General features: G+C 42.2%; 1 protein-coding gene across 1 annotated transcript; it reads left to right on the top strand.

Moving 5' to 3' along the window:
* The first annotated feature begins 2,305 nt into the window (after positions 1–2,305).
* Positions 2,306–16,425, top strand: LOC115129940 (leucine-rich repeat, immunoglobulin-like domain and transmembrane domain-containing protein 3). The gene is made up of 4 exons (XM_029660734.2): positions 2,306–2,718; positions 4,121–4,587; positions 12,125–12,430; positions 12,643–16,425. Exons 1-4 carry the CDS (start codon positions 2,603–2,605, stop codon positions 13,689–13,691), a joined length of 1,938 nt encoding a protein of 645 aa, XP_029516594.2. The 5' UTR covers positions 2,306–2,602; the 3' UTR covers positions 13,692–16,425.
* Positions 16,426–17,886: the final 1,461 nt, after the last annotated feature.

The raw sequence follows: 17,886 nt of genomic DNA, 5'->3' as shown, positions 1-17,886 counted from the left end.
GAGAAACAAGATTCTCTGATCTGATGAAACCAAGATTGAACTCTGTGGCCTGAATGCGAAGCTCCACGCCTTAAGGAAACTTGGCACCATCCCTACGGTGAAGCATGGTGGTGGCAGCATCATGCTGTGGGTATGTTTTTCAGCGCCAGGGACTGGGAGACTAGTCAGGATCGAGGGAAAGATAAACAGAGCAAAGTACAGAGAGATCCTTGATTAAAACCTGCTCCTGAGTGCTCAGGACCTCAGACTAGTGTAAAGGACAACGACCCTAAGCACACAGCCAAGAAAACATAGGAGTGGCTTCGGGCCAAGTTTCTGAATGTCCTTGAGTGGCCCAGCCAGAGCCCGTACTTCAACCAGATCTAACATCTCTGGAGAGCCCTGAAAATAGCTGTGCAGTGGCACTCTCCATCCAATCTGACAGTTTTAGAGGATCTGTAGAGAAGAATGGGAGAAACTCCCCAAATATATGTGTGTCAAGCATGTAGCGTCATACCCAAGAAGACTTGAGGCTGTAATTGCTGCCAAAGGTTCTTCAACAAAGTACTGAGTAAAGGGTCTGAAAACGTATGTAAATATGATATTTCAAAAAAATGTATGTTTTTGCTTTGTCATTATGGGGTATTGTGCGTAGATTGATGAGAGAAATTCATTATTTAATCCGTTTTATAATAAGGCTGTAATGTAACAAAATGTGGAAAAAGTCAAGGGGCCCGAATACTTTCCGAATGCACTGTATGTATGTATGTATGTATGTATGTATGTATGTATGTATGTATGTATGTATGTATGTATGTATGTATGTATGTATGTATGTATGTATGTATGTATGTATGTATGTATGTATGTATGTATGTATGTATGTATGTATGTATGTATGTATGTATGTATGTATTGCTGTATTACCCACACAGGCAAAAGTACTAACCAACCAACTGCTTTTCTACCACCAGATAACCTTCTTTCTCTTAGTCACGATCAAGGTAAGACCAGCAACAATCTGTTTCTGATCTACTCATAGCTAAATATATAAAAATCACAAATCATTTATCACTATTCTGTTTTGATGAGTAAAATGGCTAACGTATCCATCTTTCCTAGAAATATGTGTATTTTCATGTTCGCCATGCAATAGATGTGTGAAGTAGCTATTTATTCCCAGTGGATTTGAATATCACACCTCTTAGATTTAGATAACAGGTGGAGCTCATTCAAGATAATGTCACAACTTCCCCTGAAGTCGGTCCCTCTCCTTGTTCTGGTGGCGTTCGGCGGTCGATGTCACCGGCGTTCTAGCCATCGCTGATCCACTTTTCATTTTCCATTTGTTTTGTCCATGTCTTACACACTTGGTTTCAATCCCCCAATTCCTTTTTCATTATTTAACCCTCTGTTCCCCCATGTTTGTTTGTGAGTGATTGTTTATTGTATTGCAGTCTGTTATTGTGGCCTTGGATTTATTTGACGTGTACTGTGATTATTGTTGAGTAAAGTTGTGTACATTACTCATATCTGCTGTCCTGCTCCTGACTCATCTACACCAGCTACACACAGATGCAATACAGATAAATTCTTCTTACATTACTGATATATTCACCTGGCACGTCACTGAAGGAAATCCTTATGTAAAATGCTGTATTTGGCAGTACATTATATGCTTGATATATTTCAACAAATATATACAATTCTTCAACTAATTTCCCCGACTCCCTACAAAATATCAGCCATAGCCGTGAATTTTTTCAACATCAGCCCATACATTTCTAATATTTAAGCCCCATTTATGTACTTTAATTAGCTTTAATAACACACAATTACATCAAACACAACTGCATTACTCTAGACTGAGTTGAACCTCAAGCACTACTTATGTCATTGTTTCCTGTGTGGGTGTATGTATGTGTGTGTGTGTGTTCTTGGAGGCCATGTTGTTGAGCTGTCAGTCCATGCCCAGTACAGTCTGGCCTCCCAAGCCACCCCCATCATCTCCTCCAGGGATATAAATCACTCCCCAGACTACAGCTTGCACCTTTGTGTCACTTGGAGCTCCCTCACGCAACCTTTAGGAAAAGGCGCAACCCAGTGTCAGCACGGGCACGGCTAGTGCCATAACAGTGTAGGTTAGAAGAGCTTTAAGGGAGGAGTCAGCAGTGTGAAGGCATAGGGGCAGGCCAGGGCTGGAAAGACTGGGGCGACAAAGGCTGTGTGTGTGTGTGTGTGTGTGTGTGTGTGTGTGTGTGTGTGTGTGTGCGTGTGTGTGTGTGTTGGGGGGGGGACCTCCCCTGGCAGAAGTGTGGTAGCCGATTAGCGCTCGTGACCCCAAGGCTGATTTCCATCCTCCCTGCCCTGGCTTGCGTGACCTAGTCGGCCCTGTAATATCCTACGCTAATCTGGTCTCACTGTCCTCCCCCTCCCCCTTCTCCCATCCTAATAATGGATCACCTGTAAGCACCTCTTATGTGTTCAGGACTCCGGGACTATTCATATTTTTTCCTTTCTAAGATGAGTTATTTTCGACCTTTCGAAATGAATTCGGTTGTGTTTTCCTCTCCTCTTTCTCCTGACCTTATGATGTGAGCACTTTGGGTTGATTTGGTGAACCATGCATCATCTTCTCTACGCCCATGTCTTCTTGTGCTGCTTCAGTGTGGCCCATTCCTTTTGTCCTTCCCAGTGCACTTGTGTTTACCACGGACGGAGTGATGGAATGGGGACCAGGTATTTACAATGGTTTCTTAGAGGGCGGTGTTTTAGATATTTTATTATAGTGTAATCTGGACCCTTTTCCACAGATATACAGAATCACTATCTTTTTTTAAATCATCCATGACTGTATAATAATTATCATAATTCATTATGAGTTTTATCAGGATTATTTTACCTGTTTTGCCATCTGGCAACTATGAGACATTTACATTTTGATTAATTATTATGTCAAGACAGTGGGTCCTTCTCAGGATTTATTTGAATTTTGATCAAATTCATTCTTTCATTCTAGCAGACGTGTAGGAGGTTTGCTGTTTGTTTTCCCCTGGAAACTGGATTGTAGGTTTGATTGAATATACATATATACAGTAGTAGAACATGTGATCCAAAGGTCTCTAATAATTCACATAATGCCCATCTTAGACTTATTATGAGATCAATAGAGGAGCACTTTTTTTTCTCTCAATACCTATCACACGTTTAGGATGACCGGAATTCAAGAGTTCTGGACATTTTTGGAGTCTTGAAAAAGAGTCTGTTTGCAAGTAGATGAAGGAAAAGGATGCTAGAACAACTTTTCTAAGGTTCCACAAGTATGTATGAAATAAACTGTGCAGGTGGAAGCACAAAGTATAAGCCTACACGCCATCCAGCTCAGAGGTCTATAATCCCGGACCGTTGTCTGGGCTTTTGTACCAGCCCAGCACTAACACACATGACTCAACATATTAAGGGCTAGATTATCAGATGAATCAGGTAGTTTAGTAGGCTACTGGGCTGAAACAAAATCCTGCACACCCTGTGGATCTCAAGGACACAGACTGAACCCCCCCCCGATTGTAATCACTTATCTGACTAGACTGGGTAGGCCGAAGCTATGTAATGGATCCCTCGATTTGACCAATCCAGAAAAATGATAACTCCATGGAACGGAGAGAGGAAAGATTTGTGATGCAAACTACATGACCAAAAGTATGTGGACAGCTGCTCGTCGATCATCTCATTCCAAAATCCAGGGCATTAATATGGAGTTGGTCCCCGCTTTTGATGCTATAACAGCTTCCATCCTCTCTGTTTAAAGTCACTGAGTTATTCAGTAAGGCCATTCTACTGCCAATGTTTGTCTATGAAGATTGCATGGCTATGTGCTCGATTTCACACACCTGTCAGCAATGTGTGTGGCTGAAATAGCCGAATCCACAAGTTTAAAAGGGGTGTCCACATTCTTTTATATGTATAATTTTTGTATTCTATTTATTTCCCCTTTATTTAACCAGGTAGGCCAGTTGAGAACAAGATCTCTTTTTCAACTGCGACCTGGCCAAGATAAAGCAAAGCAGTGCAACAAAAACAACACAGAGTTACACATAAACAAACATATTTAAACCAAGTCCATGTTTTCTGTTCCTCTCAGATCGGTGATATGCAATGACCCAGACATGTCCGACATCCCCGTCAACGTCCCCGTGGATACAGTCAAACTGCGGGTGGAGAAGACAGCTGTGCGGCGCATCCCCACCGAGGCCTTCTACTACCTGAACGACCTGCGCTACCTGTGGATCACCTACAACTCTATCTCCTCTGTGGACCCTGCCGCCTTCTACAACCTCAAGGTCCTCCACGAACTGCGTCTGGATGGGAACCTGATTTCCACCTTCCCCTGGAAGTCCCTGAAGGAGATGCCCAGTCTGAGGACGCTGGATCTTCACAACAACCGCTTGACCACTGTGGCCGTGGAGGCTACCCCATACCTGGTCAACATCACCTATCTGGATATCTCTAGCAACAAGCTGACCACTCTGTCTTCGGACTTCGTGGATATCTGGCCGCCTTTCAATGGAATGCCCGTCTCCTCCAACTTGTCCCAGAAAGTGGTGCTAGGTAAGAAAACTGAGAATAGGGTGTGAGTGGGTGATATGGAGATGAGGGTTTAAGGTTAGGACTTAACACACCCTCACTAGCTACTGGTTGTGCATGCTTTTGCCCATCTCTAGCAAACTTGCTTCTACTGATCAGCTGCTCTTCAGGAAGACTTTGATGAGCTGACTCAGTTGTATTAGAGCAGGGCTGGAGCAAAACCCTGCACTCCCAGTGGCTCTTCGGGAGGTGGGTTAGCCACCCCTACAGCAAAGCAGGTATTCAGAGATAAGAGAAGATGGGATTTACCTGCATAGGAGTGTGTAGAGTTTTTGGTCGTTACGTAGCCCATAAATGCATTGTGTATACTTAGTGACTGCTAACTTTAACCCAAAGGCATATTTCAATCTTCACATTGAGGTTCCAATACCTATTTGGGTAACTTTATTTGGAAAGTCCTACTACAGATGCTCATGAATAACAACTTTACTGATTATAAAGTAATTGGGTACAGTATTGCATTTTTATAGCCTATTAGTTATCACACCCCGGCCGTCTGGTTGGTTGACTGTACACCTCACCCACCCAGCTGTCTGGACGGTCAACTAACTTGCTGGCTGGTGTGCATTTGCAATTACCTATAGATAGATAGCTAACTAGATCATTGGGGATTTCCGTGACGCTTAACTTTGTTAAGACTACTTTAATCAAAACAAAGAGGCCGTCTAGACATGCAAATGACCTGAAAGGTTTCCAATTTTTCAAATTTTATTGGTCACATACACATGGTTAGCAGCTGTTAATGCGAAATGCTTGTGCTTCTAGTTCCGACAATGCACTAATATCTAATATCTAGTAATCGAACAAATTCACAACAACTACCTTACACACAGAAATGTAAAGGGATGAATACGAATATGCACATATAAGTATATGGATGAGCGATGGCCGCAGCAGCCTCTCTATGTTAGTGATACACCATCTAAAGTGTAATTAATCATTTCACCATGCTCAAAGGGAAATTCAATGTCTGCTTTTATTTTTACCCATCTACCAAAAGGTGCCCTTCTTTGAGAGGCATTGGAAAAACTCAAAGGTGTTTGTGGTTGAATCGGTGTTTGAAGTTCACTGCTCGACTGAGGGACCTAACAATGTATGTGTGGGGCACAGAGATACTGTAAGGTAGTCATTCAAAACTCACGTTTAACACTATTATTGCACATGGAGTGATTCCATGCAATTTATTATGTGACTTGTTAAGCACATGTGTTACTCTTGAACTTAATTAGACTTGCCATTCCAAATGGGTTGAATACTTATTGAACTAAGATATTGCAAATCAAATCAAATCAAACGTTATTTGTCGCATACACATATGGTTAGCAGATGTTAATAGTGTAGCAAAAAGCTTGTGCTTCTAGTTAGGACAATGCAGTAATATCTAACAAGTAATCTAACAATTCCCAACAACTACCTAATACACACAAATCTAAAGGGGTGAATGAGAATATGTACATGTAAGTATATGGATGAGCAACATATGGTATAAAATACAGTATATACATGAGATATATGAGTAATGTACGATATGTAAACGTTATTAAAGTGGCATTATTTAGAGTGCATTGTATAAAGTGACTAGTGATCCATTTATTAAAGTGGCCAGTGATTGGGTCTCAATGTAGGCAGCAGCCTCTGAGTTAATGATTGCTGTATAGCAGTCTGATGGCCTTGAGATAGAAGCTGTTTTTCAGTCTCTCGGTCCCAGCTTTGATGTACCTGTACTGACCTCGCTGTCTTGATGGTAGCGGGGTGAACAAGCGGTGGCTCGGGTGGTTGTTGTCCTTGATGATCTTTTTGGCCTTCCTGTGACATCAGTGCTGTAGGTGTCCTGGAGGACAGATAGTTTGATGTGTTGTGCAGACCCCACTACCCTCTGGACAGCCTTGCAGTTGAGGGCGGTACAGTTACCGTACCAGGTGTTGATACAGCCCGACAGGATGCTCTCGATTGTGCATCTGTAAAAGTTAGTGAGTGTTTTCAGGTGACAAGCCACATTTCTTCAGCCTCCTGAGGTTGAAGTGGTCGCTAATTGTGCCTTCTTCACCACGCTGTCTGTGTAGGTGGACCATTTCAGTTTGTCCGTGATGTATATGTTGAGGAACTTAAAACGTCCCACCTTCCCCGTTACTGCCCCATCGATGTGGATGGGGGGTGCTCCCTCTGCTGTTTCCTGAAGTCCACGATCATCTGACACCACACTCAGGGGGCCCTCACCTCCTCCCTGTAGACCGTCTTGTTGTTGTTGGTAATCAAGCCTACCACTGTAGTGTCATCTCCAAACTTGATGATTGAGTTGGAACTGTGCATGGCCACACAGTCATGGGTGAACAAGGAGTACAGGAGAGGGCTGAGAACAAACATGGAACCATGACCAAATACAAACAGTGCAGCTATCCCCTCCGCAAGGCAATCAAACAAGCAAAGAGTCAGTATAGAGACAAAATAGACAAAATAGAGTCGCAATTCTACGGCTCAAACACGAGATGTATGTGGCAGGGTCTGCAGTCAATCACAGATTACAAAAAGAAAACAAGCCCCGTCGCAGACATCAACATCTTGCTACCACGCACCCTAATTGGGACCCAGTGTTGATGATCAGCAGGGTGGAGATGTTGTTTCCTACCTTCACTACCTGGGGTTGGCCCGTCAGAAAGTCCAGGACCCAGTTGCATAGGGCGGGGTCGAGACCCAGGGTCTCCCCCAGGTGGTGAAGGTAGGAAACAACATCTCCACCCTCCACCCGGTCCATTTTTTTTTACAAATTATGTTTTTAACAAACACAGTTCACAGCAAATGTTTGCTAATGCATTGCTTGCTAAATGCGCCTCTTGATCCACCCCATAAGAAGTGGGGAGTTAAAGTTATCATGCATTGATAGTCCCTTTCTGACCCCTGGCTTTGACAAATCTAATTTGCTATTTTTCAATGCTTTGATTTGCACAAACATGCCATGTATTTTGGGCTTGACACTAAATCTGACAGATTGTGAAGGTGTCTGAAGGTGTAAGCAGGCCCTCAGATGTACTCAACTATTAATTGACATGTCAAATGCTGAATGGAAAGCTGATGTACCAACTGATTTATCAACTGATGTATCCAACTTTAAGGGCATTCAGATACAATAAAACATAAAAATAAAAAAAATGGGGACTTGGTTAGGGACTTTATTTAAAAAAAAACGTAATTAATGAATTATTGATAATTAAGCAATAAGGCTTGAGTGGGTGTGGTATATATGGCCTATAAACTGTACCGTGGCTAAGGACTGTTCTTAAGCACGACGCAACATGGAGTGCCTGGATACAGCCCTTAGCCGTGGTATATTGGCAATATCCCAAAAATACCTGAAATGCCTTATTGCTATAGTAAACTGGTTACCAACGTTATTAGAGCAGGAAAAATACATGTTTTTTCATACCCGTGCTATATGGTCTTATACCACAGCTGTCAGCCAATCAGCATTCAGGGCTCGAACCACCCAGTTTATAATATTTAATAATCAATGGGTATACAGTATATAATTAATTTAAAAGCCAAAAATGTAACAACTGCAGATTGCACCTTTAAAAGAAAAACAGGTAGTGCACTGTAGTATGTTGGGAAAAAAAGCCAACACCAGATTTAGAGTTTGCTGTTGGGTTGGCCGCTGTTAAGTACATCTAATCTGGTTAATTATACTACAGTGGGCTAAATCAGGGTTTCTTGGTAGTCTTAAACGCATCTACTTTGAAACAAAAGTATACACCAGTATCATGTTAGATATAGAGTTGAAATGTATTCAATTTTGAGTTTGCATCACAATATTACACTTTAAGTATATATTTTGCATTCGGAAAGTATTCAGACACCTTTACTTTTTTCACATTTTGTTACGTTACAGCCGTATTCTAAAATGGATTAAATTGTTTTTCCCCCTCATCAATCTACACACAATACCCCATAATGACAAAGCAAAAACAGGTTTTTAGAAGTTTTGTTTGCAAATGTATTCAAATAAAAAAAAAATGAAATATGACATTTACATAAGTATTCAGAGCCTTTACTCAGCACTTGTTGAAGCACCTTTGGCAGCATTTACAGCCTTGAGTCTTCTTGGGTATGACACTACAAGCTTGAAACACCTGTCTTTGGGGAATTTCTCAAATTCTTCTCTGCAGATTTTCTCAAGCTCTGTATGGTTGGATGGGGAGCATCACAGCACAGCTATTTTCAGGTATCTTTTCAGGTCTCTCCAGAGATGTTCGACCAGGTTCACGTCTGGGCTCTGACTGGGCCACTCGAGGACATTCAGAGACTTGTCCCACAGCTACACCTGTGTTGTTTTGGCTGTGTGCTTAGGTTCATTGTCCTGTTGGAAGGTGAAATGTTCCCCATTCTGAGGTCCTGAGCGCTATGGAGTAGGTTTTCAGGATCTCTCTGTACTTTCAGGATCTCTCTGTACTCCATTCATCCTTCCCTCAACCCTGACTAGTCTCCTAGTCCCTGAAGCTGAAAGAATCTCCAAAGCATGATGCTGCCACCACCATGCTACACCATAGGGATGGTGCCAGATTTCCTTAAGATGTGACGCGGGACATTCAGGCCAAAGAGTTCAATCTTGGTTTCATCAGACCAAAGAATGTTGTTCCTCATGGTCTGAGTCCTTTAGGTGCCTTTTGGCAAACTCCAAGCAGGCTGTCATGTGCATTTTACTGAGGATTGGGTTCTGTCTGGTCACACTCCCATAAAGGCCTGATTGGTGGAGTGCTGCAGAGATGATTGTCCTTCTGGAAGGTGCTTCCATCTCCACAGAGGAACATTGGGCTCTTAGTCACCTCCCTGACCAAGGCCCTTACCGCCGAGTCTTTGTGGTTCCAAACTTCTTCCATTTAAGTATGATAAAAGCCACTAAACACCTGTTTTCGTTTTGTCGTTATGGGGTATTGTATGTGATGAGTATGTGATTATTCAATCAATTTTAGAATAAGGCTGTAACATAATAAAATGTGGAAAAATTCAAGGGGTCTGAATACTTTCCAAATGCACTGTACATCTCAAAAGACTGTAATATAACAAAACCGTTTGACATAGAAACACTGAATTTTCGGCGTTTGAAAATAAATAATGTTCATTACTTATGAAATGATGAAAAATATGAATAACATTCCACCCACGAGGCCACTAGAGGGAGATTTGGTTATTTGACTGCAGGAAAGGCTACAGGGTTTCTGCAACATACATGCACTTCCACATGTGAACATCTTGGCCACGTTCTGTTATAATCTCCACCCGGCACAGCCAGAAGAGGACTGGCCACCCCACATATGCTCTCTCTAATTCTCTCTTTCTTTCTCTCTCTCGGAGGACCTGAGCCCTAGGACCGTGCCCCAGGACTACCTGACATGATGACTCCTTGCTGTCCCCAGTCCACCTGACTGTGCTGCTGCTCCAGTTTCAACTGTTCTGCCTTATTATTATTCGACCATGCTGGTCATTTATGAACATTTTAACATCTTGGTCATGTTCTGTTATAATCTCTACCCGGCACAGCCAGAAGAGGACTGGCCACCCCACATAGCCTGGTTCCTCTCTAGGTTTCTTCCTAGGTTTTGGCCTTTCTAGGGAGTTTTTCCTAGCCACCGTGCTTTTACACCTGCATTGTTTGCTGTTTGGGGTTTTAGGCTGGGTTTCTGTACAGCACTTTGAGATATCAGCTGATGTACGAAGGGCTATATAAATACATTTGATTTGATTTGATTTGTGTGTGTGTGTGTGGGGGGGGTGAATTGAAACTGACAACAAAAAAAAGAAACAACATATAATTGCATGTCATTTCGATGTTTTGTTAATTTCATTATACACAAAAATGTAAAGTTAGACTCAATGATATGACGTAGATGGAGGAAGTAAACTGCAGAGTGGGTACATTTCTGCCCCAACTAAGAGCGCTGAAGCATGAGACTCAACTTCTCCGCTGTTCTGGTGCCCTGGCTACTACACTGTACACAACGTGAAGCAAACCTGTGCACATGCGCAGATACTTTGTGTGACTATGTGAGTCTACCTATAATAACAAATCCAAGTTAATATAATCCAAGTTAATGTAAGTATCTTGATGCGGGTAACCAAAGAGATAGAACATCGAGTGATTTATTTACTCCATTTTAATAATATTTCTATAAATTTAATACTTTTAAGTTCTTGCAAAAATATGCCACGGGGCTCCGTTTTTAGAGGATTGTGGGTATTAAAAATGTTTAGACTTAATTTGACAATGTTTCATGCATGTTTGACAAAAGAAAATTATATTTCTACTTTAGTATTAACCTGCTGTGCCAGACAAATTGACGTTCAACGATGAGACTACCGATGTCTACAATCACCACTCTTCATGACAGAGGCAAACACAGCGCGCTGCAACACTGTGGTTCCACCTCCAATGTTTTTCATTTTTTAAATTTTATTCAGCTAGGTATTAAGAACACATTCTTATTTACAATGACAGCCTACCCCGGCCAAACCCTAACCTGGATGATGCTGGGCCAATTGTGCTCCGCCCTATGGGACTCCCAATCATGCCTGGTTGTGATACAGCCAGAACTAAACCAGGGTATGTAGTGACGCCTCTAGCACTGAGATGCAGTGCCTTAGACCGCTGCACCCCTCAGGAGCCCATTACTGCTGGTGGATTGAGCACTGTGCTCAACAATGCCTGACAAAGTGGGTTAAAATGGCAAATACATTAAACAATGTTAAAGTTGTGTTTGTGAAACACCAACATTTTGGGTTTACTACTCAACATTGTGTGTAATTGTGTTGCCTTGAAGGGACAGTGCAATCAAAAATGTGATTTTCCTGTAGTTTATAATGATATTTCCACACTTTGTTGTCGAAATAACACTGAAATTGTGGAAATGATGATAGTGTCCAAGAATTTCATTATGTTCTGGTGGAATGGAGACACAAAATGACATCACAATCTGATATGATTTCTGACCAATGACCAGTCGTCTTTTATTTGCATATGCATCGTCCTACTTTGAAGGGGTAAGCGGTTTGGTAAATCTGATCATTGCAGAAGGATGGCTCAGTTGTGACACTACTGTATGCATACCTAGAATCAGAACACTGAATTACAATTCTAGCTGTTCAAAAATGTAACTATGTACAGTTTTTGTTCTATAATTTGGGTGGAAATATTTATGAACATGGAAATCATAGCATATTATGCAGTGAATATTTTTTGTTGAACTTAGATATGTACAAGATGTACAGAGATGAGAACATATCATGTTAGAGATATACTTCAACTAAAGGACTAAATGTGTATAATTTGTGTATGAGATAGGATAAACTGCAATTTACGTTAATAGCCACATTAGCATTAGCATTGATCACAGCATTGTTTGCATGTTCTTAATCTCGGATCCACTGCCATGTTCCCAACCTGTTCACAAACACAAATGTAAGTTGAATTTAACATAACAGTCACAAACATTTCCACTTTTGTCCTCTGCAGGTCTTCAGGACAACCCGTGGGTCTGCGACTGCAGGATCTCCAAGCTGATCGAGCTTTCCAAAATGTCTAACACGTCAGTGGTACTAATGGACCAGTTCCTGTCTTGCAGCGGGCCTGAAAACCTGGCTGGTGTTATGTTCCAAAGGGTGGAACTGGACCAATGTCTCAAGCCATCCGTCATGATGTCAGCCACCAAGATCACAGCCTCGGTGGGCAGCAATGTGCTCCTGCGGTGTGATGCCATGGGTTACCCCACGCCTACCCTCATCTGGACTACTTCAGATGGCTCACGTGTCAACAACACAGGTATCAACAGTGACACATTTTATTATAAGAAAATGCATACAGTGTGTTATTCAACATGTTTATAAAAATTGTTTTAAATTAACAAATTCCTTTGTTAAGATTTACTTACGTTCTACAGTTGTGATTCAATAAAATAATCTTTGTGCTTCAATAAGATAAAGTCTACATCTTGGCAATGTTGAAATGTTTGCATTTTCATGATCTACCTATAGTTGTCGAGGAGTCTCCAGGAGAGGGTGTCCGATGGTCCATCATCAGCCTGAATGGGGTCTCGTACAAAGACAATGGGGAGTACAGCTGCAAGGCTAAGAACTTTGCCGGCAATGCAGAGGCTGCCATCACCTTGTCTGTGGCAGGTTATGTCACTACAAACATGCCTCCAGAGAGGCCAGACATAGAGGCTGCAGGGAATAGCCCATCCACAACGTCCTCTACTCCTGAAACTGGCTTCTCAAACTCCCCTAGTGCCCCGTCTACCACCACCGCCCCACCTACCACCACGCATCCAGCCATCTTGCCACCCATCCTCACCAAGAAGAAACCCACGCCCAGCAACGTGCAGCAGATAGCACCATCCAAACCATCCGAAACCCCGCAAGGCAGCGACAGGAAGCTAGCAGCGGATCAGAGTGAAAAGAAAGATGCTTCCAAGTCTGTCCAAGATCTCGAGATCGTGGAGGAAACGCCAGATAGCGCGGTTCTACTCTGGACGACCGAAGGTTTGCCGAGCAATGCACCTCTCACCGTTGTTTACTCCACTTATGATGAGGAGGACAACTCCAAAAGGACAATGGATACCGATGCCGGGAGTGGCAAAGTTCTACTCGAAGGCTTGACTTCTGGAATGAGGTACCAGGTTTGTCTGGTTTCCAAGGGAAGTGCCGCGGGAAAAGACCCCTGTATCAACTTCTTTACTCTGGATCTTGTTGAGGACAATGCTGCGAACAAGCTGCTGATGATCATCAGCAGCTTTGCCTGCGCTGTGGCTTTACCTGTCATTGGTTTGCTGGTCTACAAGATCCTCTCACTCTATTGCAGGAGCAATGTGCCTTCTTCGGACGAGGAGCTATCTAAAGACACATATGTGAAGTTTGAGACAATATCAATGAAGCAGAGGACCTTCAACGCTAATCCCGCTGAATTTAAGACCTACAGGCAGACCAATGAGTCCCAAGAGAGGATGCTCCTCTGCTCCAGGTCGAGCATTGACTCACAGATGACATACAAGAGTGACAGTTCCAGATCAGAATTTTTGTGCTAGCGTTAGATTAAGACTCTACATGACTCGAAAGTTAATACTAAATCTGGAGAATATTTTTGAGGAAAACTACAAGGTTTTGCGTGTTCAAAACTTTTATGACAATAATTGCCAGATGAATCACTGTTTGTTACAGCCTTAATTTCTTTGTAATAAAAAACAACAACTTTGAGATACAGTTACCTCAAAGTATTGGGACAGTGACAAATGTTTTGTTGTTTGTATTCCAGCAATTTGGATTTGAAATGATACAATGACTATGAGGTTTAGTGCAGACTGTCAGCTTTAATTTTACTTATAATTTGATTTATATGTGTATTTAAGTAGTCAAACGTGTATTATATGGTCCCATATTCCTAGCACACAATAATTATATGTTGGATGCATTTGCTGTTTGTTTTGGTTGTATTTCAGATTATTTTGTGCCCAATAGAAATGAATGGTAAATAATGTATTGTGTCATTTTGGAATCACTTCAATTATAAATAAGAATAGAGTATATTTGTAAACACTTCTACATTAATGTGGATGCTACCATGGTTACGGATAGTCCTGAAAGAGTTGTGAATAATAATGAGTGAGAAAGTTACAGACCGGCAAGACATGCTAACCTCTGACCATTGCAATAACATGGGAGGTTAGCATTTTTTGGCGGGTTTGAAATTTATGCCTCCATAACTTTCTCACTCATCATTATTCATTAAGGATTATCCGTAATCATGGATGCAAGTGTTTAGAAACATCTCTTATTCTTATTTACAATAAAAGTGACTCCAAAATGATGCAATACCATACTAAGCATTCATTATTATTGGGAACAAAATAATCTGAAACACAACCAAAATAAAAAACAGCAAATGTTTCCAACAAATGAGTAGAATCACAGGCTTGATGTAGTCATTGCACACTATGAATATTGGACCAAATATTAACTTTTTACTATTTGAATAGTGGCATCGATAATGGTACAGGAGGGAGGCTGATGTTTTACAGGCTCCTAACCAACTGTGGTATTTTTAATTTTTATTGCATTGTCTGTAATTTATTTTGTACATAATGTTACTGTTACCGTCTCTTGTGACCGAAAAGTGCTTCTGGATATCAGAACAGCGATTACTCACCTCAAACTGGATGAAGACTTTTCTTTAATGAGTTTGACGTGAAGGATATACTGCTTCTCGGAGACCAGGCCAAAATCCTCATCATTCGCATGAATAAAATAAGGAAATAAATGGGGCAGAGATCGGGGTGCCTTGTGAGAATTAATCGATGAGCGGGTAACTCTCTTCTACCATCCGTTCTATTGGCCAACGTGCAATCAGACATTAAAAACTGGAATATCTTATGTTTCACCATGTCGTGGCTGAACTGCGACACGGATAATACACAGTTGGCTGAGTTTTTCTACCTGTCAATAACAGCTGGTGCGTGATGTCTAATATTAAGGAAGTCTCGAGGTATTGCTCGCCTGAGGTAGAGTACCTCAGTGGTTGGTCAGACTGTTTTGCTATCACAGACTGGAATATGTTCTGGGATTCATCCAATGGCATTGAGGAGTATACCACCTCAGTCAACAGGTGCATCAATAAGTGCATCAACAACAGCGTCCGCACGGTGACCATAGGTACATACCTAAACCAGAAGTCATGGATTACAGGCAACATCTGCATTGAGCTAAGGCTAGAGCTTCAAGGAGCAGGACACTAATCCGGAACCTTATAATAAATCCCGCTATGCCTTCAGACGAACCATCAAACAGGCAAAGCGTCAATACAGGACTAAGATTGAATCCTACTCCACCGGCTTTGATGCTCGTCGGATTTTGCTGGGCTTGCAAACTATTACAGACTGCAAAGGGAAACCCAGCCGCGAGCTTCCCAGTGACGTGAGCCTACCAGATGAGCCAAATGCCTTTTATGCTCGCTGTCGAGGCAAGCAACACTGAAGCATGCATGAGAGCACCAGCTGTTCTGGACGACTGTGTGATCACGCTCTCCGTAGCCAATGTAAGCAAGACCTTTAAACAGGTCAACATTCACAAGGCCGCAGGGCCAGGCGGATTACCAGGACGTGTACTCAGAACATGCGCAGACCAACTAGCAAGTGTCTTCACTGACATTTTCAATCTCTCCCTGACCAAGTCTGTAATACATACCTACATGTTTCAAGCAGATCACCATAGTCCCTGTGACAAAGAAAGCGAAAGTAACCTGCATAAATGACTACCGTCCCATACCACTCACGTTGGTAGCCATGAAGTGCTTTGAAAGGCTGGTTATGGCTCATGTCAACACCATCAACCAGGAAACCTTAGACCCACTCCAATTTGCATACCGCCCTAACAGATCCACAGATTACTCAATCTCAATCGCCCCTACCCACCTGGACAAAAGGAACACCTATGTGGGAATGCTGTTCATTGATTACAGCTCAGTGTTTAACACCATAGTGCCTACAAAACTCATCACTAAGTTAAGGACCCTGGGACTAAACACCTCCTTCTGCAACTGGATTCTGGAGTTCCTGACCGGCCAACCCCAGGTGGTAAGGGTAGGTAACAAGACATCTGCCACGTTGATCCTCAACACGGGGGCCCCTCAGGGATGCATGCTTAGTGCCCTCCTGTACTGCCTGTTCACCCACAACTGCGCGACCATACATGAGTCCAACACCAACATTAAGTTTGCGGATGACACAACAGAGGTAGGCCTGATCACCAACAAACAATGAGACAACCTATAGGTCAGGTGCCAGGAAAACAACCTCTCCCTCAACGTTAGAAAGACAAAGGAGCTGAATGTGGACTACAGGAAAAGTAGGGCTGAACACGCCCCCATTCACATCAACGGGGCTGTAGTGGAGTGGGTTGAGAGTTTCAAGTTCCTTGGTGTCCACTTCACCAACAAACTATCATGGTCCAAACATAACCAAGACAGTCGTGAAGAGGGCACAACACCTTTTCCCCCTCAAGAGGCTGAAAAAATTTGGCATGGGTATATAGCTGCACCATCGAGAGCATCCTGACCGGATGGTATGGCAACTGCTCAGCATCTGACCATAAGACGCTACAGAGGGTAGTGCGTACGACCCAGTACATCACTGGGGCTCCCTGCCATCCAGGACCTATATACTAGGCGATGTCGGAGGAAGGCCCAAGAAATTGTCAAAGACTCCAGTCACCCAAGTCATAGACCGTTCTCTCTGCTATCGCACAGCAAGCAGTACCGGATCACCAAGTCTACATCCAAAAGGCTCCTTAACAGCTTCTACCCCCAAGCCATGAGACTACTGAACAGCTAATCAAATGGCAACCCAGACTATTTACATTGAACCCCCCTTTTACACTGCTACTCGCTGTTTATTATCTATGCATAGTCACTTTACCCTTACCTAAGGTACATTTACAAATTACCTGTACCCCTGCACATTGACTCTGTACCGGTACTCCCTGTATCTAGCCTCATTATTGTTATTTTGTTGTGCTACTTTTTATTACATTTTTTACTTCAGTTTATTTTGTAAAATTTTTCTTAACTCAATTTCTTGAACTGCATTGTTGGTTTAGGGCTTGTAAAGTAAGCATTTCACGGGGTCTACACCTGTTGTATTCGGCGCATGTGACAAATACAAATGGATTTGATTTAAGTTAATTTTTCCCAATACTTTTAGTTCCCACATCTTAGGGGACCATGTACAGAAAGTGCATTAATTTTTAAACGGTTCACCCGATATGTGTGACAATACCCTCAAATGAAAGCTGACAGTCTACACTTTAACCTCATTTAACCTTGTTGTATCATTTCAAATCCAAAGTGCTGGAGTACAGAGCCAAAACAACAATATGTGTCACTGTCACAATTCTTTTGGAGCTCACTGTAGGTTTGTGACAATACCAATACCGCGATATTCAGAAGTTTTGTGGCAAGTAAAACAAACCATGTTTTAATTTCTTGAGGAAAACAGCCCTATTGGAAACAAACAGCATTTTATTGTCATAGCATCATCATCATATTCTACTGCGCACAGATGTCAATTCAACGTCTATTCTAGGTTGGTTCATTGAAACGTGAAAACGTTGATTCAACCAGTGTGTGCTCAGTGGGCTCATGATACTGGTATTGTAACAACTCAATTTTGATATTGCTGTCTTTACAGCTCAACGCTTAAATTAAACTCAGTTGAATGCAATTTTACGTAA

The sequence above is a fragment of the Oncorhynchus nerka genome, linkage group LG5 (assembly GCF_034236695.1).
Source record: "Oncorhynchus nerka isolate Pitt River linkage group LG5, Oner_Uvic_2.0, whole genome shotgun sequence".
Taxonomy (NCBI): domain Eukaryota; kingdom Metazoa; phylum Chordata; class Actinopteri; order Salmoniformes; family Salmonidae; genus Oncorhynchus; species Oncorhynchus nerka.
This window is presented reverse-complemented; position numbering and strand designations above follow the sequence as displayed.

Coding starts and splice junctions, on each gene's coding strand:
- LOC115129940 (XM_029660734.2), top strand. CDS start 2,603: ATGCATCATCTTCTCTACGCCCATGTCTTCTTGTGCTGCTTCAGTGTG. Junction 2,719..4,120: donor AGTGATGGAATGGGGACCAG/GTATTTACAATG, acceptor TGTTCCTCTCAG/ATCGGTGATATGCAATGACC. Junction 12,431..12,642: donor CTCACGTGTCAACAACACAG/GTATCAACAGTG, acceptor ATCTACCTATAG/TTGTCGAGGAGTCTCCAGGA.